The following is a 21,384-nucleotide window of genomic DNA, read 5'->3' as shown; positions in this document are numbered from 1 at the left end:
GCAATAATAAAACTCCAGGAGTTATTTGCTCCTATAACAGTGTCTTTTACCCTATACCTCGCCTCTGCTGCCTGCCTCCCTCTAATTCCCAAGTTCCACAGAAGGAATTTTGATTCTTTTAGAAGCTTTTCATCCTAAAGCATATGCAATGTTCATTCCAGACCTGAATCTGGTGATGATATACCCTCCTGTCATTTTTTTTTTTTTTTTTTTGCTAGAGAAAATATGGAACACCAGGCCGCCAATCTAGCAATAACGTACCATGTGATATGAGAGTCACAAACTTGGAAGGAACCTCAAGTAGACATAAAAGCTACTTGGCACTATGTATCAAAATTCATAAACATGTTCATGTCTCTTTGGCCTAGAAATCTCTATTGTGGGAATTTATCCTAAGGAAATAGCTCCGAAAGACAGAAAAAGCTGGTATGCTCGGATATGCTCACTGTGGAGTGCTTTCATTCAATAAACCTTTATTAAGTGCCTATTATGTACCAGGCACTAGGCTGGCACAAAGTCTGTGCTTCAAGGCATTCACAATCAGCTGGGAATTCAGAGAAGTATACACAGAATTATGACATGTTGGGAAAAATGCTAACGGGCCTGTACAGAAGCACTAAAAACACTAAAATGTGCTGGAATAGGAAGGCAAAGAGTCAAGGAGGACTTTACAAAATCTTAGATAATGCTTTTAAAATTTATTCCCAACGTTATTTTTAAAGACACAGGGAATGTTAAAATGTTTTAAAAATCCCTTTACTATTCTGAAAAAATTTCCTCAATACATTTTTTTTTTTTGCAGTACGCGGGCCTCTCACTGTTGTGGCCTCTCCCATTGCAGAGCACAGGCTCTGGACGCACAGGCTCAGCGGCCATGGCTCACGGGCCCAGCCGCTCCGCGGCATGTGCGATCTTCCCGGACCGGGACACGAACCCGCGTCCCCTGCATCGGCAGGCGGACTCTCAACCACTGCGCCACCAGGGAAGCCCCTCAATACATTTTTAAAAATAAAAAATAACAAGAAAGCCTAACAGCCCTTAAGAGCTTTTAGAGGCCCTCAATCTTTCTCTCAACCACATGTGGGAGGTGGGGTGTAGCCATCGATTGCTAAGTCCTCACTGGGCACATGCCACCAGTCTATTCCCCGTCTTAGTCTTCTATCACACACCAGGGTGTCATCAAAACTGCGGAAGAACCCTGAGTTCATTTGGCTTAAAACACAAAACAAAATAAGCCCCAAATTTTATCACTCCTGTGAGAAGTTTCTCTTTCAAACAGCCCAGGGTCGCTGCAGAAAACTCCCGCTATAGGAATCAAGAAGGTCCTTTGCTAAAGACAGCATTTATAATGTGTTATGATTTTTAGTGTATTTAGAAATGAAAACAATTCCACGGTTTGACGGGCTGTGTTGGGAAACTTTTGAAGAAGTATAGGTTGGACACACCTATTAATTCATTGGGAGAAATAATTCAAGCTAAATTGGACATGCTGCAATCTAAAGAGCAATGACTTTATTTACACTTGGATTAGAGAAAACTCTCTTCCTGTAACATGCACGACACCCAATGCAAGTCCAGGCACGCTATATCCACATCAGGGTGTGGGAGCCATGGAGATGCCTCTCTCAGCATGTTCTGGCCTGAGTCATGGCTCAAGGTTTGGCCATACTCCAGAAGCGGACAGGGGCTTTAGAAGAATCACTAGAGAAGGCCACCCCAGAACCGCCTTTCTTTAAAGAGTGCCTACAGGAAAAGACTGCACTTGAAATAATCCATGGGAAGAAGGTGAAATGAACATTTACTGAGTGCCTATAGTTGCGAGGCATTGCCCTAGGCCCCGGTTTGGCAAAGATTTTCTGTAGAGGGCCAGATAGTACAGTACATGTTTTTGGCTTTGCAGGCCACAGTCTCATGTTACAACTACTGGATTATACTGTTGTAGTACCAGCAGTCATAGATAATATCTAACTGAACTGGGGCGGCTGAGTTCTAATAAAACTTTATGTATAAAAACAAGTGATAGGCTGAATTTGGCCTATAGAATGTATCTTGTCTATCCCTGATCTAAATGTTTTACAATTTATCTTATTTAAGGCACAAAAAAAGATTTGTTGGCTATTCTTCCTACTTAAAGATGAGGAAACCAAGTATTAGAGGTAAGTTTACCTGCCGAAATCACACGTCTAGTTTGTCACAGAGTCAGAATTCCAACCAAGGTCTCCCTGCCCCAAAGTCTGAACTCTTTCTACTATAGGAACAGGGTCTGTTAGGATAAATACAGATAAGGAAGAACAGCCAATGTGAAGGAAAGAGAAAAAAAAGTCAAGTCTAAATCCTTTCTTTCATTTAACATTAACCAATCTATGCCCGACTATGACAGCAAAAATGCTGGTAAACAGAGTTACAGGTAAAACATTCCTCCCAAGAGAAGCTTCTGGAATATTCAGTACTGAACTCCTTCATAACCATAAGGGAAAAGGAAGCAAATTCTGTATTATAATGTGTCAGATTATGGCAAAGCTATAAGGTAGTCACACTCCTAGAATTCCAAACCGTCCTGAGAGGATTTTGTAAAATAACCTCACTGATATTCACATATTCAGTAATTCATTCATTCCATGCCCAGACAGCACACTTTATAAGTGCTTAAAAAAAGGACATGGTACTTGGTACTTCAGGAACTTTGAGTTGGAGGCAACACACAGCTCTAAATAGTTAACTACCTGTTGATATCAATTGCCACTGAGTATAGGGGTGATGCACACAGCTCAAATCGAGAGAAAACAGGCAATAAATATGAGTGTGCTTCTTCTCCTGGTTGAACCTTATTCAAGGTTCTCCCTCCTTTTATTCCCCTTGAGAAATGAAAGATTCTGCTTTTAACACCGTTGTCCTAATTTGGAGACCAGGTTCCAAGTTGCTTACTAGCTTGAAACTTTGGTACCTAGGCATCAACTCCCTCATCTTACAATGAGGGGGGTTGACTAGATGTTTCTGAAGCCTCTTCCAAGTTAAGGCTTCTATGAATCAGTTTCTTAAAATATGATTCTGTAATGTCCAACTTAAAACAAAGGACCCTGGATGAAACTTAGATGTCCAGATATTTTAATCCATGACATAGGGTTTTTACATCCTTTGAGGAAGAAAAAGTTTCAATTTCTAAAACCACCTCCCTTAAAAAGCAGAAAGTGTCACTTAGAGAGTTGCACAATTTAGTTCTGAAAATTAAATGATGATTTTCCCCAAAGGACAGAGGGGAAAGGAAAATGTGGAGCAGATGGATTCATTGTTCCCCTATGGAGAAAAAAATATTTCTACACCTTGCAAAAATATATTAATTGGCCTGCCATCTGGCAAGCCTGCTCACACACATAAGGGATAAAGTTTAGATCTTGAGGTTTAACATTTAAGCCTGTGGGGAGATGTTAATTGGAATCCGAGTTAGCAGGAATATTTTTAAAGGGAACATTTCAAAAGAGATCTGAATATAGGGGGAAAAAAACAGAACCTAAAATGTGAGACCATCCAAGGTGACATCACAGGTGTCCATGACCTCAGTCCCACTCTGCACACCAGTGAGCTGTTGTGGACACTCCCACAGTTAGGTGAGGCTGTGCATTAGCAGGGCAGCTTTCACAGCATGATTTTGAATGCTTCCCCACAACTTTACAAACAACCCCCCACCCATACCTTCTTGTACATTACAAACATTTTTCAAAATTTCTGGAAATCTTACCATTGTAAAGGTGGGTGTTTAAAAGAACCTCTTTAAGGGGAAAAGAAAACTCATCAAACAGGAGGTTCAATAAAATATGAGTTTTGTGGTGTGTACATGCACATGTGTGCACACATACGCCCAGAAAAAAACACGTGGAAGGATAAACCCATATTTTTCATAGTGGTTATATCTGAGCACTAGAATTTGGGGTGTGTTTTTTTTACAGCTGTTCATATTTTCTCCATTCTTTGTCTTAGGCATAAGTTTAAAATTTTCTTCTCAAAGCTATATGCATTCCACTGAAATTAAAATATAATGAAAATCATGAAAAGACATGATAACTTATTTTACAAAGCAAATGAAGTATCTTGAATTTATCTTTTGTAAAATGCATGTGTTGGTCTGTCTTCACGTGCACTGAAAAACTCCATGCTTCCTTCTGGATCTCTATATTTTCCAACAACCATAATCAATGTCTTAAATTACACGGCTTCCAAGTCTTCCACCTCATGGCTCTGTTTCCTTCCGCAATAAACAACCCCAAATTATTTATAACCATTTCCTGCTAGTAGAATTTGTTTATCTGGTTTCTTAAAACTTCTTCACCTATGTAGCATCAAAGGGGCTATTATACAGTAAGACTGGACCACGCAATTTAGGTAGTTTAAGCTTCTCTTTCGAGTATCTCATTCTGATGCCTTTTCCTGGTACCTACTTGACATTACCAACCATGTAATCAAACTATGTGTTAACCATCTTCCTCATCAAAATGATTTTTTAAAAGGATGACACAATGTAACACCGTATCCTGCCTGGCATCCTGGAATAGAAAAAGGACACTGGGGCACAACTAGGCAAAACATAATAAAATATGGAGTCAATTTTTAAAAGGCAGGGGGTGGACAAGGGAGAGCAAAACAAAACATCTTATTCTACTCCTTTATTAGCGTTATCAAACAATGAAAAAGTACCTAAAACTTTCTAAGGTTTCTAAGTTTCTTAAGTTTCTAAGACTTTCTATATCCTAATTGTGGTGATAACTTGTCAAAATTCATAGAACTGCTCACTTATAAAGGATAGTTTTACTGTATGTAAACTGTATCTTCATAAACCGTGTCAAAAACAAAACAAAACAAAGCACATCTAGCTGCCTGGACTTTTTCTAGAGTGAGTAAATTAAGGTGGTAAACCCTGTGTCAGTACGAATCTGGATTAGTGGCCGTGATAAACACCTCCTTCAATATTTAAAAAAGAGCACCTGAAGGAAAGACTTTTTTTTACTCCATCCTTAGTAAGGAGCAGCCATTTCTCAAAAGCAGCTCACATACTGCACCACTGAGAGCTAAGACATGGCCAGTGAAGGATTTTTGTGGTTTAGAGAATTCTGGATGCAATGTTTATGACTTTTGCATGTTGTAGATTGTTCATACTTTATTCTCATACAATTGTTTTAAGCATAGCAAAGCAGTCTTAGTTCTCTAAATACAATGATCTTCACAGAGTCTTAAATACTTAAATATGTATTTAAGTCTCATCAAACATCTCTCTAAAAATGTAGTTAGCATCAGCATATTTGTAGTTAGCATTAGCACATTCAAGAGAAATTACTGTAGTTTTAAAACGTGAAGAAGCCTGTAAGCAATTCAGCTCTAAAATCCCAACAGCTCTTTCCTGACATTCCCACTGTACTGCCATGTAAGATGCGAGAACTTTTGTCCCTTCTATGAAATGGACTATACGCTCTACTACAAGATCGGCAAGGATTTTGAGATGAGTGCATAATAAATACACTCATGTGAATGCACAGGATTTCATAATACGTAGAGAGAAATCTCAGCAAAATAAGCACGGGTGCAGTGTAGTGCTATTTATTCAAAAGGCCTCTAAGATAGCAGCTATTCAGAGCTACCCCATAAGTGAAACCTCAATTTCAAAAGCACAAGCCCACTCAAACACCATTATAAACTGTGATACTTTACGATGGGGAAATTACAGGAGAATATATATACAATTTCCACTAATGGGAAAGAGAATCAGCAGGTGGCATTTTAAAACAAAGTAAAACCTACTTCTGTTTTTCACTCTCTTCCCTCAGACAGCAGGTGGCATTTCTATAGCAAAGATCAAGATTACCAGCGCTCAATATTCCACAAATACCTTTGAATTGCCAGGAGGCTGCTGTGTGATAAAAATTAAGTGACTAAAATCTTACTTTACAAATATTATTTTCAATAATTAGAATATTGTTGGAGCTGTATTTCCTTTGGAGGTAGGGCAGTGCAGTTACACCTTTATCTGGATTTACCATGTACTACTGGTAATTTGGGGACAATTAATTAACTTCTCTAAGCCTCAATTTTTTCATCTGTATAACAGGTATTATATATACCATTAAATGAGACAACATGCACCAAACGACCTCAACAGATATTCTTCCTCTCCCTCCTCCTGTGCTGATGTTGGTAGATCTCCTACTGGTTATTACACGTTACCGTAATTATCTGTCAGCATCACTTTCTAACCCCACTAGATTAAGCTACTTGAACAAAAGGACCATGTCATATATACCTTTGTTTCCCAGGTGATAATCATAGTCCTGGTCACATAAAAGGTACTCAATAAATATGCGGTACATAAATGAATAAATAAGGCAATGCGATAAATCCACAGGCTTTGCCCACAGAAGTCAGACAGAGTCAAACTAGGTTATTAGGTTATCAGGTTTCAGAAGGTGATTCAGCCTCATCCATGAGCCACAAAGCAGAAAAAAGGATCACACAAAGATACATAGCTCATAAATAAGCCCCTCCAAGTATTTTTAAATGTAATCAACTTCCCATGTTTCAGAGGTTAATCCCTCTTGGCTTCTGGTTTCTCTATTTTTTGGCCCAGTTTATAAACACTTGACTTCTCTTTAGTGCTTTTAAGGCAGCCAAAGACAAGGAATTGAAAGAGAAGCTGCATGGCCTTCAGGACCGGGGGCTGCCCCCTCTCAATCCAATCCCTAATACATCTTATGACTAGAAGGCAAAAACAAAACAAAGCAAAGCAAACCAAAATCATTCCAGTCTAGCATGACTTAACATAGAGTTTAAGATATATATACACACCTGGAACTTCCCAACAAAATCCATAAATGTTGGGCCATGAATCCCCTCCAAACATGTTAGTTTCTTATTAAATAGATTTGAAATCAAACCTGTTAAGTGGCTGAAGGAGCAGCTACAAGCCACTGCTTGTGGGACACACCTAAAAGAATGGAAGGTTTGAAAAGCGAAGCTTGTTTCCTCGGCTCCAGGCTGGGCATTTCACTTACATGGGAACTAGAAAACTGGCTTAAAATGAGAACTATAATCTTTCTGGAACAATAGGTCATGACGAGCTTCCTTAATGCCAAAATAAGTGTTCAGAAGTGACTTCTGCTAACTGAAAGAAAGTGTAAAGGGCATATATATTTACTCTGGCTTGAATACAACATTTCTGAATATGTCTATCAGTGCCAAGAGTCAGAACACTTTTCTTTATGGATTTCAAACCTGGGACCCATTAAACGGAATGTTTGTATTCCTCCTGAGGGATGCCATCAGAAAGTTGCATCATATTAATATCTAACCAGTGCAAGTATTTGTACCTTTTGATCCCAAGATCACCCTAGGTCTTACATGAAAAGGTAGAATAATTTTAAGGTTAAGCCTCAGAAGGTAAAATAAACCACAATTTCTCTTGTTTAAAGAGTTTTTTTTTTTTTTTAAAGAAGCAATCAAATGATAAGTAATCAATAACAATTTCAGAGAAAACTGAAGTCTGCCTGCCAAGAGGGCATCTTGGCAGTAGCGATGCTGGTAAAAATGACATCAAAATCACTAAGATCCAAGAACTGCACTGAAGGAAGCAGAGCTCTGATCTTGAGCCTGGATTCCTATTTTAAGGAGGCTTATAGAAACCACTACTGATTTTTCACCTTAAAAATCCTAGCTTTCGGGCTTCCCTGGTGGCGCAGTGGTTGAGAGCCCGCCTGCCGATGCAGGGGACAGGGGCTCGTGCCCCGGTCCGGGAAGATCCCACATGCCGCGGAGCGGCTGGGCCCGTGAGCCATGGCTGCTAAGCCTGCGCGTCCGGAGCCTGTGCTCCGCAACGGGAGAGGCCACAACAGTGAGAGGCCCGCGTACCGCAAAAAAAAAAAAAAAATCCTAGCTTTCCATGGCTAACTTATCTAAAATTGACAGGAGTCACCTATTGAGAAAGAACAGTACATACAAAGTTCACAGGTCATATAGTAAAAATGAGGTAACTTTTATTCCTTACTAATTCTGTGGTCCAAACATCTAACCCCAGACATCAAATCCTAAAACAGACAGGAAATTATAATTCATAAACATACTGGCTCATTTTGCAGAATCCTCATCAACAACTATGACCTAAAGCACCCCTGAACTATCCCACACTCTACCTGTCCCACCATGGCCATTTGAAGCAAAAATTAAAAATTCCTTTGCTTGGGGACCTATCGTTTATGGAAAATGCAAATTCACAGTCATCCATTCAACCTGCCAAGTCAGGTGAGTGTGCCTATCAGCTGTCTTGCCACCTGTCTGCCCTTTGGAGCAGTTAAGCAAGGGTAGGCTAATTTTACAGTGAACTATTTTTTGGATTAGCAAGTAATTTATGTTTATATACGTGGGTCTAGAATGGAGAATACCAAGAGGATAAAATTAACCTTTACCTAGAAAAATAAACTATCTGACGTGGCTTCTATATCTCCAATGCTCAGTGTCTGACGTAGGTAATCTACTGGGAAAAGTCTTCAATTTTTGTATCAGAAATCTTGACATTAGCCAAGTGAAAGTAATATTTGTACAGGAGTTATATCTCAAGTTCCAAGATCAACAAGCCACTCCAGATCAGACTTAAGAAATAACATTACATAATAGTCACTTAATGGCCATTGTTTTACAGTAACAAAGGTTTCATTTACCGTATTTCCTAGAGTGCTTTATTCAGCTAGCAGCTTTTCCCATGACAAACATACTTTTTCCCCTTAACCCCTTCATCTACCTGTAAAACATTTAATAACTATAATTTCTAATTAAAAGATACCCATCATATAGCACTTTAAAAGATAGGAATATTAAAGGGACATCGGTGATTTTTACGCAAGCCACAGGTTCAGTGATATTCTTCAGATCTAGTAGTTAAGAAATCTGGCAGTGCCTAGATGATGTAATAGTGACTCTCAAGGGAGATGTCGTAAGGTCCAAGTCAGGGTCCTGAGACATCAACATGCAGTGTAATGTTTAAAATTAGACAGAATAAAGCACGGCAAGAACAGCTTCAGCAAACACTCACAGGGCAAAATGGGCCTGGCGGATCCATCAGTTTTCCTCCCTTTCTGATTCTACCACCCTAGGGGACTTCACCAAGTTTCACCCGTTCCTCATTCCCTCCACCCAGATGATTCACTCAGAACCTAAAACATTATCTCCAAAAGCTATCTCCTATATGAATTTCCATGTCAGGTTAGAAAGTTTCCAAAGACATGGAGCTCCATATATATATAGATAGATAGTTAGATAGATAGATAGATAGATAGATAGATATAGATATATATATGGATTTTGCCTGCAATTAGTTTCCCAAGAAACCCCAAACTGTAACAAAATCAGAATCACTGATAAATGTAAATTCCAAAGTCAGCAGATTGTAGAAAGTCCCCAGGTTCTTTAATAAAGCAAGTGACAGAGGAGCTTAAGATAAGATAAACATTAATGACTGTCTATTCTTCTTACCAATCTACTTTACCTTCAAATGCTGATCAAAGCCTAAATCCTCTGCTTGGGCCTTTTTTCTTTAAAACAAAACAACATGATGTTTCAGTTTGATATTGCTATAATTACCTCTCTAACAAACATATCCAATAACCATTAGTGTAGCTAAAACTCCCACTGGTCTTCTCATGCTATTAATAAGATGTAAGGTCAATATTTTCAGAATTTAAAGCCAAGTTCACAAGGGAACTTTCCTAACTACCAAGATAGAGGAAGGAAAATAAAGTATCAGAACAAGTATTAATAACCACGTGAACTTTTTATTTAGAGATATTCCTCTAGTTACAAAATGTGCCACGGGTCACAAAAACCAAGTGTGCTGCTCAATCGATATCCAAGGCTTCTACCAATAGAGGTTGACTTTGCTTTTAATAAATAGTTTTACATACACCCTGTGCCTACTTTCATCCAGGTAGCCCCAGGACCATTTTATTATCTTGGATCTCCTATTAACTTTCAAAGGGATTACTCAGTTACCGTGATGTCACTCCCAAATGACTAGGTTACACGTAGTGAAGACAGCTCAGATTAAACATAGCTTTGTGTGGGCTTACTCACACTGAGAGCTGGGTGTGCTGGAGAGTGAGGCAGGGGTTCAGAGCCTCTAGTCCTGAGCTCCCTGAGAAACCAGCCTATTTCCATCTCAACCTACACAAGGAGGACTCTCCCAAAGTCTTCCGAATAAAGCCCTACCCCAAGCCTTCTCCTCCATGAGCTGTCTCCACACAGGGGAGATTTCTCAACCCCAGCGACTGTCAGTTTTTAGCCCAGAAGGCAGATGGTCTCTATCTTGAGGCTTACGATTCCCCTGTTTTAAAAGTATCACTTGGGCTTCTGATAACAGGATACATGCGTAAAGAGAAGCAAACAGAGCCATAAAAGCATATAACGTTCACCCCCCTCACTGTGAACTTACTGACACACATATACCCCTTCCAGTGTCGACCAAGTAGAGCAACGAATAGCCCATGCGTCCCCAGGGAGCACATGCTCCCCATTCTAAAGCTTTGTTCTTAATGGACTTCTTTTGAAATCTACTTTTTAAGGTCTCACACATTTTTCTCTCTCATTCCTTTCCTCCTCCCTCTTTCTGCTTCTCTCTCCCCTCACAAAAGACCTACAAATTCAGGGGCAAAACAAATGATCTGTCATCTCCTGTTGTAAACCTCCCACTAGAAGCTTAAAGCAATATTTCTGAGATGTGCATATTCCGGCTCACATCCTTTGTGTCTGGCCAGCCTGAAGACCCGGAGAACACGCTGCTCTGGTGTGGGGCAGCCAGGCTCTGCACACGAGTCACTCAGAGAGCTGCTGGGAGCTCCTAACCTGGGGTCTCCACGTTCTCCTCTCCCCCAGGGGTCTCCCTTATTAGGCTGGGGGAGGGGTGCAGGAGTGAGGGCCTCAGGCACCAGTGCCGATGTCAGAGCTAACTAGAGACAAGGTGGGAGGATGACAAGATGAGAGGACGGAAGGGCGAGCCCCGCAGTGATGGGCAGGCCTGTCCCACCTGTGGAAAATGCAGTCCAGAGCATGAAGAAAGAAGGATGAAAGGAAGCAGTTATGAAACAGGCCTGGGGAAAGCAAGGAGTGGGAGGAAAACGGGTGCAAAGACTCGGGGAGGGGCAGAGCCTGCAGGTCAGGTGTAGAGAGGATGAGAGCACGGATGTGAGCGCCAGGTTTCAGCCACTTGTGGAATAGGCTTGAGGGGCGGGGCGGACAGCGTACCCTCCCTCCATTTGTACTTGGCTCAGATTCAGGCTCAGGCATAGTCAACGAGGGGGCAGGTAGGGGCTAGAGACCCTCAGCGGAGCAGCTCCAACTGTAAACATGTCAGAAAGCAGATACTCAGGAGACTGGGGAAAGAACTTGAGCTTCCAGAGGGGAGGGCAAAGGAAGCTGTCATTGCCTGTCTGGGTGATGAAGCAGACAATAAAGTGAGCAACACTGAGTAAGGGGATATGATTCAGGGAGGAGGGCTGACGGGCCAGCTGCGAATGTGCAGAGGCTGGTACACAAGGATGTGTGGCTGCTGTGCTTAGCTACCCACAGAGGGGGGGGGTGCCACCCATGGTCTCCAATGCCTCGCTTGCTTCACTCCTGCTTTCCTGGCTCCTCCCGCCGCCCTGAGCCCACCCCTCTGCTGCTGGGGTTCACGCGGAAGTCACCAGGACTCCCCAGTCGTCAGACACAACGCACACCACGGTTCATCTCCGTGGAGCGGCAGTTGATCATTCTGTCGGGATCTCTGTGAGAACACTCTGCCAGCTTCCTTCCCTCTTACGGGACTCTCCTCCACGTCTCCCTTCCGGTTCCTATCTGCATCTCTGCCCACTCCTTAAATGGGGCATCTTTAGCTCTCCCACAGATTAATCTAACATATTTCTCATGGTCCTAATGAGGACTCCCAAGCCTCTTATCTCTGGTCCAGCCTCCTCGAGTGCCCTGGACCTACCATCCAACTGCCTGCCTTGAGGCTCGCTCTTTCTTGCCGCAGAGCCTTGGCTGTTCCCAGATGCCTGCTCCCAAAGTCTTCCCGCCGACGGCTCTTTCTCATCCTTTAGATCTCTTGAATATTACCTCTTCAAAGACCTTCCCTGACCACACGATCTAAAGTAGTCCCCGCACAGTCACTCTCTCTTCTCACCTCTTGCTTACAGCCTTCAGAACACAGTGACCACCACTTGACTTATTTAGATGTTGGTTTATTTGTGAGGCCCAAGCATTCTGTCTGGTTTACCTCTATATCCCTGGCCCAGCACAGGACACTGGTGCTGTACCAGCTGAATGAAGAAATGGAAGCTCCACGGTACTCAGCACACAACAGGTGCTCAATAAATGTGGATGAAGGAGCCTCTGGGGACACAAGGGGCGAGTACAAGTACTTGTGTCTTATATGTACAGGTGATTCTCCATTTCCCTGGTTTCCCAAGTAAAAACCCCCAGGGCCATTGTGGTATCTTTCTTCATCCCTCAGAGCCAATAGCTCATCACCTTCTCCCAATTTTATATCCTTAATATCTCTCAAGGCGTAATCTCACCACATTCTTTGCTCAGGCCTGCAAAACCCTTTAGAAAGGCTACCGCAATAACTTATTCATTGGTTTCGAGGTCCCATCCTCTCTTCTCAGACCTAAACTCCCCAAGTGCTGCTAGACATGTCTCTCTCCCACTGGATAAAGGCCAAGCTCCCACAAATGCCAAGTGTCTCAACGCTCCTCCTCAGTCATTACCCACTACTCATCCCCTTGTTGTAATGACAGTAACCATATTAATAGTTGGAGTTTATTAAGGCTTTTCGATGTGAGTCATTGCATTAAGCATTTTATACATATGAACATATTTTAATCTTTATGCCAATCCTATGAGACAAGTAATTTACTTGTCCCTACTTTATAGACAGAGCAACTGAAGTCCAAAGAAGGTAACTTACTCAGTATACAATATCACAGAGTTAAGATTCGAACTCAGGTAAACTGGCTTCAGATCAACCCTCTTAACCATTGTGCTCTATTATGTAGCCTCTTTAAACTTTATGCTTCAGCAGTACTGAGTTATGCTTCTGGTTCTTTATGCTCCAGCAATACTGAGCTATGTATAATCCCTTGAACTCTGCTGTTGCCAAGGCCTCCATGCCTTCGTACACACCATTTCTTTCGCTTCCTGGGAAGTCCTTGTCTTCCTGTCTGATAAATACCAATGTACCCTTCAAAACCTCCCCAAGGTTTTCTATCTGGTGCATCTCCCGGCTCCTTTGTACCTGGTAAATACTTCTCGATTGCCCTGGTTTGCAACGATTCATCTGCAGGTCTTCACTGAAGGCATGCCTATGGCTTTCGGCTTTGGGTAACAGTGCCCAGGCAAACAATAGATGCTCAATAAACGTGGATGTAACTGGGCTTTCTGTAAAAGGGGTAAGTACGGGTTAACCAATATCTAACATGCCAGGGCAGGAGAGAAGCATATTCCATGCTTTTTAAAGACATACATTCATGCTCAAAACAAAAGAAAAACTCACCAAACACTACAGGTGTTTCTGAAGAGAAGATGCAGTGTGCATAAAAATTCAATGCCTTCTGACAACTACAGCAGTTAAAGATCCCTGAATGTACCTGCTGTTCATTGTCACTGCTGAGTAATGTGAATTTAGCAAAAAACAAAGCAAAACCCAAATAACCTTTTATCCCAAGGTTCTCAGAAAAATACATTTGGAACCTCTCTCAAAGTGATGAACTGAGTCACCAACTACCCAATGGCCTGGGTAGGATTGTACTGACTTAGGTGTCACTGAGGTTTGGACATTATCACTTAAGCCCAAAGAAAACATGACAGATTTCTGACCACTGAGGTTAAAAATCAAGCATCTTCTAGAGTCTCTAGGCTTCAACAAAACTAAAAGCGCACTTCAAAACTAAGTAGCAACATTTATAAATCAATGGTAGTCCTTTCTTGACAGTGAGACACAGAGGAGATATAAGTCAAAGAGAAGTTTGATCCCTTCTGCCTCGAAATTTTTAATCCTACGGGAAAGGAAAAGATGTTACAAACAAATAGTAACAAAAAGCAGGCAAACTAATTCCCATCCTACCTTGCAAGGGGATCCTGAAGTGAATGGAGAATCCGCAGGTCTATGAAACTCACAGCCTCTAAAACATGCAATTCTTACTTCAGTTTAAAACAACACATTTTCGTTTAAATACCCTGTTTATTCAGCCTAGATTTTTGTCCCTCAAAGCAGCAGGTGAATGGCTGTATTGAGACTACCTTGAGGAAATGAAGGAGGGGGAGAGGTGGGCAAAGCCCATCATAAAAAAGGAACCATTACCAATGGAAATGTGAGCTTTACAGCAAAACATCGGACAAAGTCAGTGTGCATCCAGACAACCCAGTGTCTGCCGCAGTCCAGGCAAAAAGGAATGAAGGGAACAACATTATCATCGTTGGGACGCAGCACAAGTAAACCAGGCTTTCGGTGCATCAGGACCTGTTTAAGAGTCTAGGCCTGAGAGTCAGTCTGTAGGTGCCTTTCCCCAAGAACTCAGGGAGTTATGGGCCCATGCAGGGCTTTGAGTTGGAAGAGAAACCTTAAAAGTGTTCCCATGAGAGGGCAAACCAAAAAACCAGAGCCATGCTAAACTGGCAAGGCAGATGCGATGCAGCAAAAACCCAAAGCCCTCTGTGTTGACAAGTTCTACCATGATATAGATTTAAGGGAAGAGTCTGGAACCATTCAGGCTCTCTTTTGTCTAAGTGGTACCAAACATCCTATCCCTAGGAGTTCCAAGATGCTCATTCACAGGCTCAAAGCTGGATTTTACTCTTTGATAGGCGCAAGAAGCTGATATAAAGAAAAGGTTATGATGAAGTCCTCTGGATTACAATGTAATCAGAACAAGTAGCTGGGATAAAATATGCAAAATGAATGATCTGTCGAACAAAGTCAGCAAATGTGCAGAGAAGCAGCCAGGCTTGGGCAGGAGAGCTGTTCCAAGGGCCCAGGCACGTCCAGCTGAGGATGAGGGCAAGGCACCCTCACCTGGACAGTGGGCACACCCTCAGTGAGGCTGGCAAAAGCATCGGGCTGCTTGGGAAAGGAGAGGTCCTTTTAAAAGGGCAGATTTAGGGAAACTGATCAGTGCTGTAAGAAACAGGGTTAATGTGGCACTTAGAGGAGGAAAAGGATGTAGAGCAGTTAAGGGAGGTCACAGAAGGGGAAGAGTCATACTATAAGCATACACTTCATGTCCTTACGAAAGGACGCAGAGCCAGAACTGATCACTGTATAATAAGAGAAAGCAATGGCCACGTACACTGACCCGGAGAGAGGGACACCTGCCCGTACCTTCCTGAATCTACCTAATACATAGAAAGCAGTTCCAGCCCTGTGAGACCTGTAAGTAGATGTATCTAGAGATGATCTTCAGGATATATATTTCCAAACTCCATGAATCTAGGAAATCCCAAAAAACAAACAGGCTGTGACAGCCTCTACTCTGAGACGGGAGGGAAGAAATTCCACCTCCCTCTCTGTATCACTAAACTGAAGATACGGGCCCATGACTTGGGGAATGGACACAGCCCTCCCACACCCTCATTTGGTTGGGAGGAATCCAAGTTCCTTCAGAACCTAGGCTCTCTGACAGTGTGAGCTGTCTAAAATGGAGTGCTCTGGGCTGGACAGATACTGCCCAAAGGCCATGGTCAGACCAGCCTGAGAATTTTTTATGCATTTGACTCAATAATACTATCAAACAGGTAGGTGCGGGGAAGAAAGATTCCAGATGCTTTTCAGTTTCAGACACACAGGTGTGATGCCAGAGCAGACTTATCTCCCCAAGAAGTGGTTCTAGGTGAGAGCAGCAGCCGCATCACCGCCAGGGCTACATCACTTAGACATATTTAAGGGCTCCTGACAAAGAAGTTATAGGATTTACTGTCATGAGGAGTAGGGGCCTGGTTCAGGAACAGTAAGTATCTCTTCAACTGATTCGTTGTTTGGGGGGTTTGGTGCATGGATGACACAGCCTGTTAAAAAATGACCAATACCAAAAGAGTGTCTCTGAACATTAGAGTAGAAAAGCACAGCCACCTTATTTAAAAGGCACAACTTTAGAATCATATGGTTTAGTGGGACTAATATTGTTCAAGTTGCATTAAAAGGTAAGTATAACTTAAAAATCAACGCAATCATGCTCTCTCTCTCTCTCTCTCTCTCTGAGACACATACACACAAACACACACACACGTTTGTTTGTGTATGTATAAACAGCATGTGTCAGGGTATTCCAGGGCGCTTCTGAAAATTAAGAAATACCATGAGAAATGTCAAATGCAAAAACTACTAAGTTTTCCAAAGTATTATGTATTTGCACTTACGCTACAAAAAGTTACTGGTATAACCAAACAGAATGAACCATCTTCCTGTGTTCTTTAAACACTGGAGCATAGAGATGAATCTACCAATCTGATAGCCAAGCACCCTGTTTATTTGACTGCACCCTTGCCCTCGTGCATGTTCACGTGTATGTTCAAGGCAAGTTTTGAAGAAAAACAAAGAATCTATATTTAAACAACTCAAAGGGTGTGCCCCTCTAAAACCAAAATCATGCCACCTGTCTGTGCTGGACACAAATGTGGAGAGAGAAGAAACACCTGCTTTAAAATCATTTTCTCTCACCCAAGTGTCAGCAACTAACTCTCAACTGTCTTTCACTTGTGGCATGAGCTTCACCTTGATTTTAAAACTTTCTTCTTTTCACCTGTTCTAACAAATACATGTTACAAAATGAAAAGGCCAGTCTACTTTTAGAAATAAATGTCAGCAAATCAATTTTTAAAAATGCAAAGTTATGCAGACGTTTCTCTTTAAGCAGACAATATGAAACAGACAAGCTTGAGCTATCTTTGAATCGTACATTTGCATCGTATAAAGGTTAAATATTTCATAGAGGGAAGCATCTGAAAGGCTCTACACAGAGTAACAGAAGCTCCACCGCCTGAGTGAATGAAACGGATAAATGATCAGATCAAAGAGAGGGAAAAAGTTATCTCCTCCCCCTTCCCTTCTCTCCCCACCACTCACAACTCGAGGTCTGATTCTCCACATTTCTGAAGAACTCCGAAAAGCACATTCATCAGCCTGACCCAGGAAAACCACAGAGGAGGCAACACCTGAACCAGGGCCCCCCAGCAGAGTATAAACTTTTCAAACTGTAACCCAATCAACAAAACCCCAGTTGCTAAGGGGGCCCAGGCAGCCGGGCAGCCTCCTAAGCCAAAGCATTCATTCCCTCTCCAGGCTAAAAGGACCCCCAAGTTTTTTACCTTTGTGTTCGCCGAAGCCTGTTCCCACTCCTCAAATGAGGCATAGTAAAGTTTGAGAGCACAGTCCAAAAATTTGGGTCAGACATATCCATTTCTTTCTCGCTTCAATTCACTGTAGGTTCAAGGCCATAAGACCAAAACGGAGGGAGGAGGGGGAAAAAAAAAGACAAAAAAGATCCCAATTATCTACTCACTGCCTCCAGAGAAAACGTGCTGCGAACTGTGATCTCAAGAACAACTTGGAGCGTGAGTGAAAAGTACCCGTTCTAGCCTTTAATCAACACACAGCTATTTCTCCAAGGTTCAGGAAACTTGTTTCCTCCTGGGTTTGCCCTCTCCTGGTCAGCCTTGGCCAGCTATAAACAGTAATTACAAGAGTTGGGCCGTGCGTTCGGCTCAAAATGTTGTCTGTGTGTGATTCAGTCCAAGGTACTTTGTCATCTGTTTGGCAGATACCATTTGCAGCTCCTGCGGGGGGGTGGGGATGGGCAGGGGAGAGGACTAGTTTAAGTCTTTGGTTCCGGGAGGCTGGTGCTTATCAGCAAAACCATTCAACATCCGAACATGCCCAGTGCTGAGTTTCCTCTCGGTATCTACATACAAGGAAAGGAATGTAAATGGAAAAAGCTCCTCTTCTTCGCCCCTCCTCGAAAAACGGAAACTTAAAAGCACTTATAGAAAGCTGGCCGGTTGGCGGACTCCAGCCGGACACCTTTGTGCAGCCTCAGCGGGAAGGGGCCAGGCGGCGGGACCGGTCCCCACCGCAGACACTCCCCATAGGAGCGGGGCCTCATGGGAAAGGGAGCAGACGGGACCGGTGCGTGAGCCCAGGAGGACTGGGACACCCTAGCATCTCCCGCCGCCGCGCCCCCAGCGCGGAGCCCCTGGTGGATCGGTCCCCCCAAAGAAATTAAACCCAGCGCGATCCGGAACCCGGTGGAGAGTGCACAGCGCACACCTGGAGGCTGATGCGTGATTCACTGAAGACTGGATCACCAGGAAAACACTCCAAGAAAGTCAGTAATGGCTCTGCCGAGGGACGCTGTTTGTCGTGTAGGAAAAGCACGCCGAGGGAATGCCACACTCACCTAAAACCTCAGTAAACTTTATTTTTGAGTTTACATCCATTTGATGAATTGCTACAGCGCACACCTGTCTGGCTTCACCCTATCTAGGGACTGGTCAACCACTACCTGTGAAGATACGACCTGGCACTTAGTTAACCAATGCTAGAATCATTTTCCTGCCGTGAGTGTTAAGACTTTGAAAGGAAGGAATGAAGGGGAGGTTGAACCAATGTTACAGTTATTCATTTTGAAGAAAACCACAGGATTCCAATAACTCCCCAAACCCACCAATGCTTATGATTAAGTATATAAAGAAAACACTAGAATTTAAATTAGCTACTTTAATCTGGTGTAATATGTCAAGAGATAATAAATTTTAAAAAAATGTTTAATCAAAAATAACGTTTTAAAAATGGTTTAGTTCAATCATTAAATACTGGGAACAAACTTGCTTATAGAAAGATAAGGGTGAGGAAAAAGGGGATGGGGGGGTCAGCTGACAAGGGATGGGGCTAAACAAAGAACAGGAGTCTACTTTGAGATGCTCTTTAATCCTGGGGACCCCCAGAAATATTTTCACCCCAAGCACTCTAAGAATTTCTGATGGGCCTCCTCAGATCCTTGAAATCTACAAAGGTAGACAAAGAAGACAATATTTTCTCAATTTTACATGGCAAAATACACTTCACCAGATACTTAGGGACTTGGTCCAATATTTTTTGCCCCATACTAAGCCATGTCTTCTCTTAAAAAAATGCTTTTAAATATCCAAAAAAGTATTTTTTAAAGGCTGACACAAAGATAGTACCATACTCCAGAGCAGAGCTTCCTAACCTCTGCACTGTTGACATTTTAGGCTGGATAATTTTTTGTTTGGAGGACTGTCTTGTGCATTGCAGGATGTTTAGCAGCCTCCATGATCACTCCCCAATAGATGCCAGTTGTGATCGTCAATAATGTCTACAGACATTGCCAAATGTTCCTTGGGGGTGCAAAATTGCTCCTGGTTGAGAACCACCACTCTAGATAAAGGCTTTCTCTGAGATAGGTAGTATAGAGCATTGCTTAAGAGCAAGAATCTTGGGTTTGAATTCTGCATCCAACACTTACTGTGACCTTAAGCAAGTCACTTAATGTCTGCTCATTTTCCCTGTTTTTATGGGGTCCATGATAGGACCAACCTCTAAGAGGTTCACACACATAAATGAGATGACATACATAAAGCCCTTCATGCAGCGTCTAGAGCACAACGCACATAAATGTTGGCAATATGCAGAAGCTAAAAGAATACCATGCAGAGAGATGCAAGACTGGAGCAGAGGGCATCCTACATCATACTCTCTACTTTCATGGCACTCTGAAGATGCCTCTACAGGGGTGCTGGTCACACTGTATTACAATTGACTGTTTACTGCTGCCTTTCCTGTTAGTCTATGAGCTTCCTCAAGGCTAAAGTCATGTTTTATTGATCTCTGTACTTCTACAAGAGGACAGTTCCTGATTTAGGTAAGCATTCAAGACATGTTTTTTGAATGGAGATACTTCAGATGCTCAGGTATCTATTCTTTCTTTCAAGATGCCCTGAAATTTATCCGTTTTAGCAGGTCAATTGAGTTTCTCAAGGAATCCTGAATTTTTAAGAATCCCAGGAGGATATTTTTAAACTCTAAAGACTTTCTCTTATTGATTCATTTTTATCTATGTTCTGTAACTGGAAACGGAAGTGTTAGGCTAACATTCTTCAGGTCTTAACATGGCTTTAAGAAATGTCACAACCAAATCCAGGGGAAACTCTCTTTGAATCCTACCTCCTACCCCATCCCCAAAGATAAGCCCAGGGAAAAATTTTTGTGCTCACTCTTTAGGTATCCAGATAATTACATATCAGAGGCTGCTCAGAGCAGAACAATGAAGCTGGTGAAAGGGGACTTGAAAGTGTGCTATATAAACTGTGGGTTGAAGGAACTCTGGTGAATGTGGAAAAGAAAAGATTTAGGGAACAAGCAACAGCTGTCCTTGAATACTGAAATAACTACCATGTGGAAGGACCTTCAAATGCAAAGATGAAAAAGGCTGAAACAACAAGGAAGGACTTCCTGTGTGGGTGTTTGAGGAGAGGTAAACTGTAGTGATACAGTGGGTGAGAGTCAAGCTCTGGATGATTGAACTCTGGGGCAACTCTGCACCACCAACTCTCATATCCTCCATGGTCCTTCCAGAAAAGCCTACATATGTGGGCAACACCCATAAAAATGATAGCAATAAAATGGATAAATCAATAAAACATTAATTTCTTCTCTTGACTGAATAATACATATTTTGGTCTGTGGGCAGCAGATGTCATAACTCTCTCCACCCTGTACATTTTGGGGAATCCACCATGCAGATTCTCAAGGTGCTGGGTAAAGACCTGAGTATTTTAAACTACTTTAATGTTTACTTTAAACATTTAATGTTTCCTTTAATGTTTTTTGCACTTCAAAGGCTTCAAGAATTGGGGTTGTATCCAAAATGAAAAATAAAAATTGGTAAAGTGAGTGAAGAACCGGAAATGAATTAGTTAATACAGTGAAAGTGGCTGATATATTCCCACACTTCTTTAAGAGTAGGAGTAGGTGTGACACTGAAGTGTAACTTGTCTTCTAACCTGTTTGACTTGATTTGGGAACTTATGATTCAGAAGGTAATGCAGTCAGCAAATACAAGAATTAAAATTGTCAGAACTGCTGACATTTTTCTACAGACAAAATAATTATATGAGCAGAAACTAAAGCATATTTTAGTTGCAAATGCAGTAAAACTCTGGCTACGGAACTACGAAGGAATTGAGATTATTGGAAATTCTTAAGACTACAGCCGATCTAGGTCATCCAGTCAGATTTTCTACTTATTGCACAACTAAGCCTATACAGCACTGGACAAGTTTTGTGATCCAGAATGCTCATTCATTTAA

The 21,384-nt window shown here is 42.1% G+C and overlaps 1 protein-coding gene across 15 annotated transcripts in view; it reads right to left on the bottom strand.

Annotated features, from left to right (window-relative positions):
- Window positions 1-21,384, bottom strand: part of MAST4 (microtubule associated serine/threonine kinase family member 4) — a 569,622-nt gene that overhangs the window by 148,610 nt on the left and 399,628 nt on the right. For 2 of the 15 annotated variants that reach the window (XM_089908934.1, XM_089908939.1), the window contains exon 1: window positions 17,365-17,969. The exons of 9 other annotated variants lie outside the window; for them this stretch is intronic. Coding sequence is in view for 2 of the 6 variants with exons in the window: in XM_089908932.1 (XP_089765058.1) it covers window positions 17,365-17,456 (92 nt within the window). In the remaining 4 variants the exon portion in view is untranslated. 4 more of the 15 variants (XM_089908932.1, XM_089908938.1, XM_089908935.1 and 1 more) reach the window with 4 other exon arrangements.

This window comes from Delphinapterus leucas, chromosome 3 (genome assembly GCF_059928025.1).
Source record: "Delphinapterus leucas isolate spDelLeu-1000000601 "Yukka" chromosome 3, BTC_Dleu_Yukka2, whole genome shotgun sequence".
NCBI lineage: Eukaryota > Metazoa > Chordata > Mammalia > Artiodactyla > Monodontidae > Delphinapterus > Delphinapterus leucas.
The sequence above is the reverse complement of the archived record's forward strand: the minus strand, read 5'-3'. Positions and strand labels throughout refer to the sequence as shown.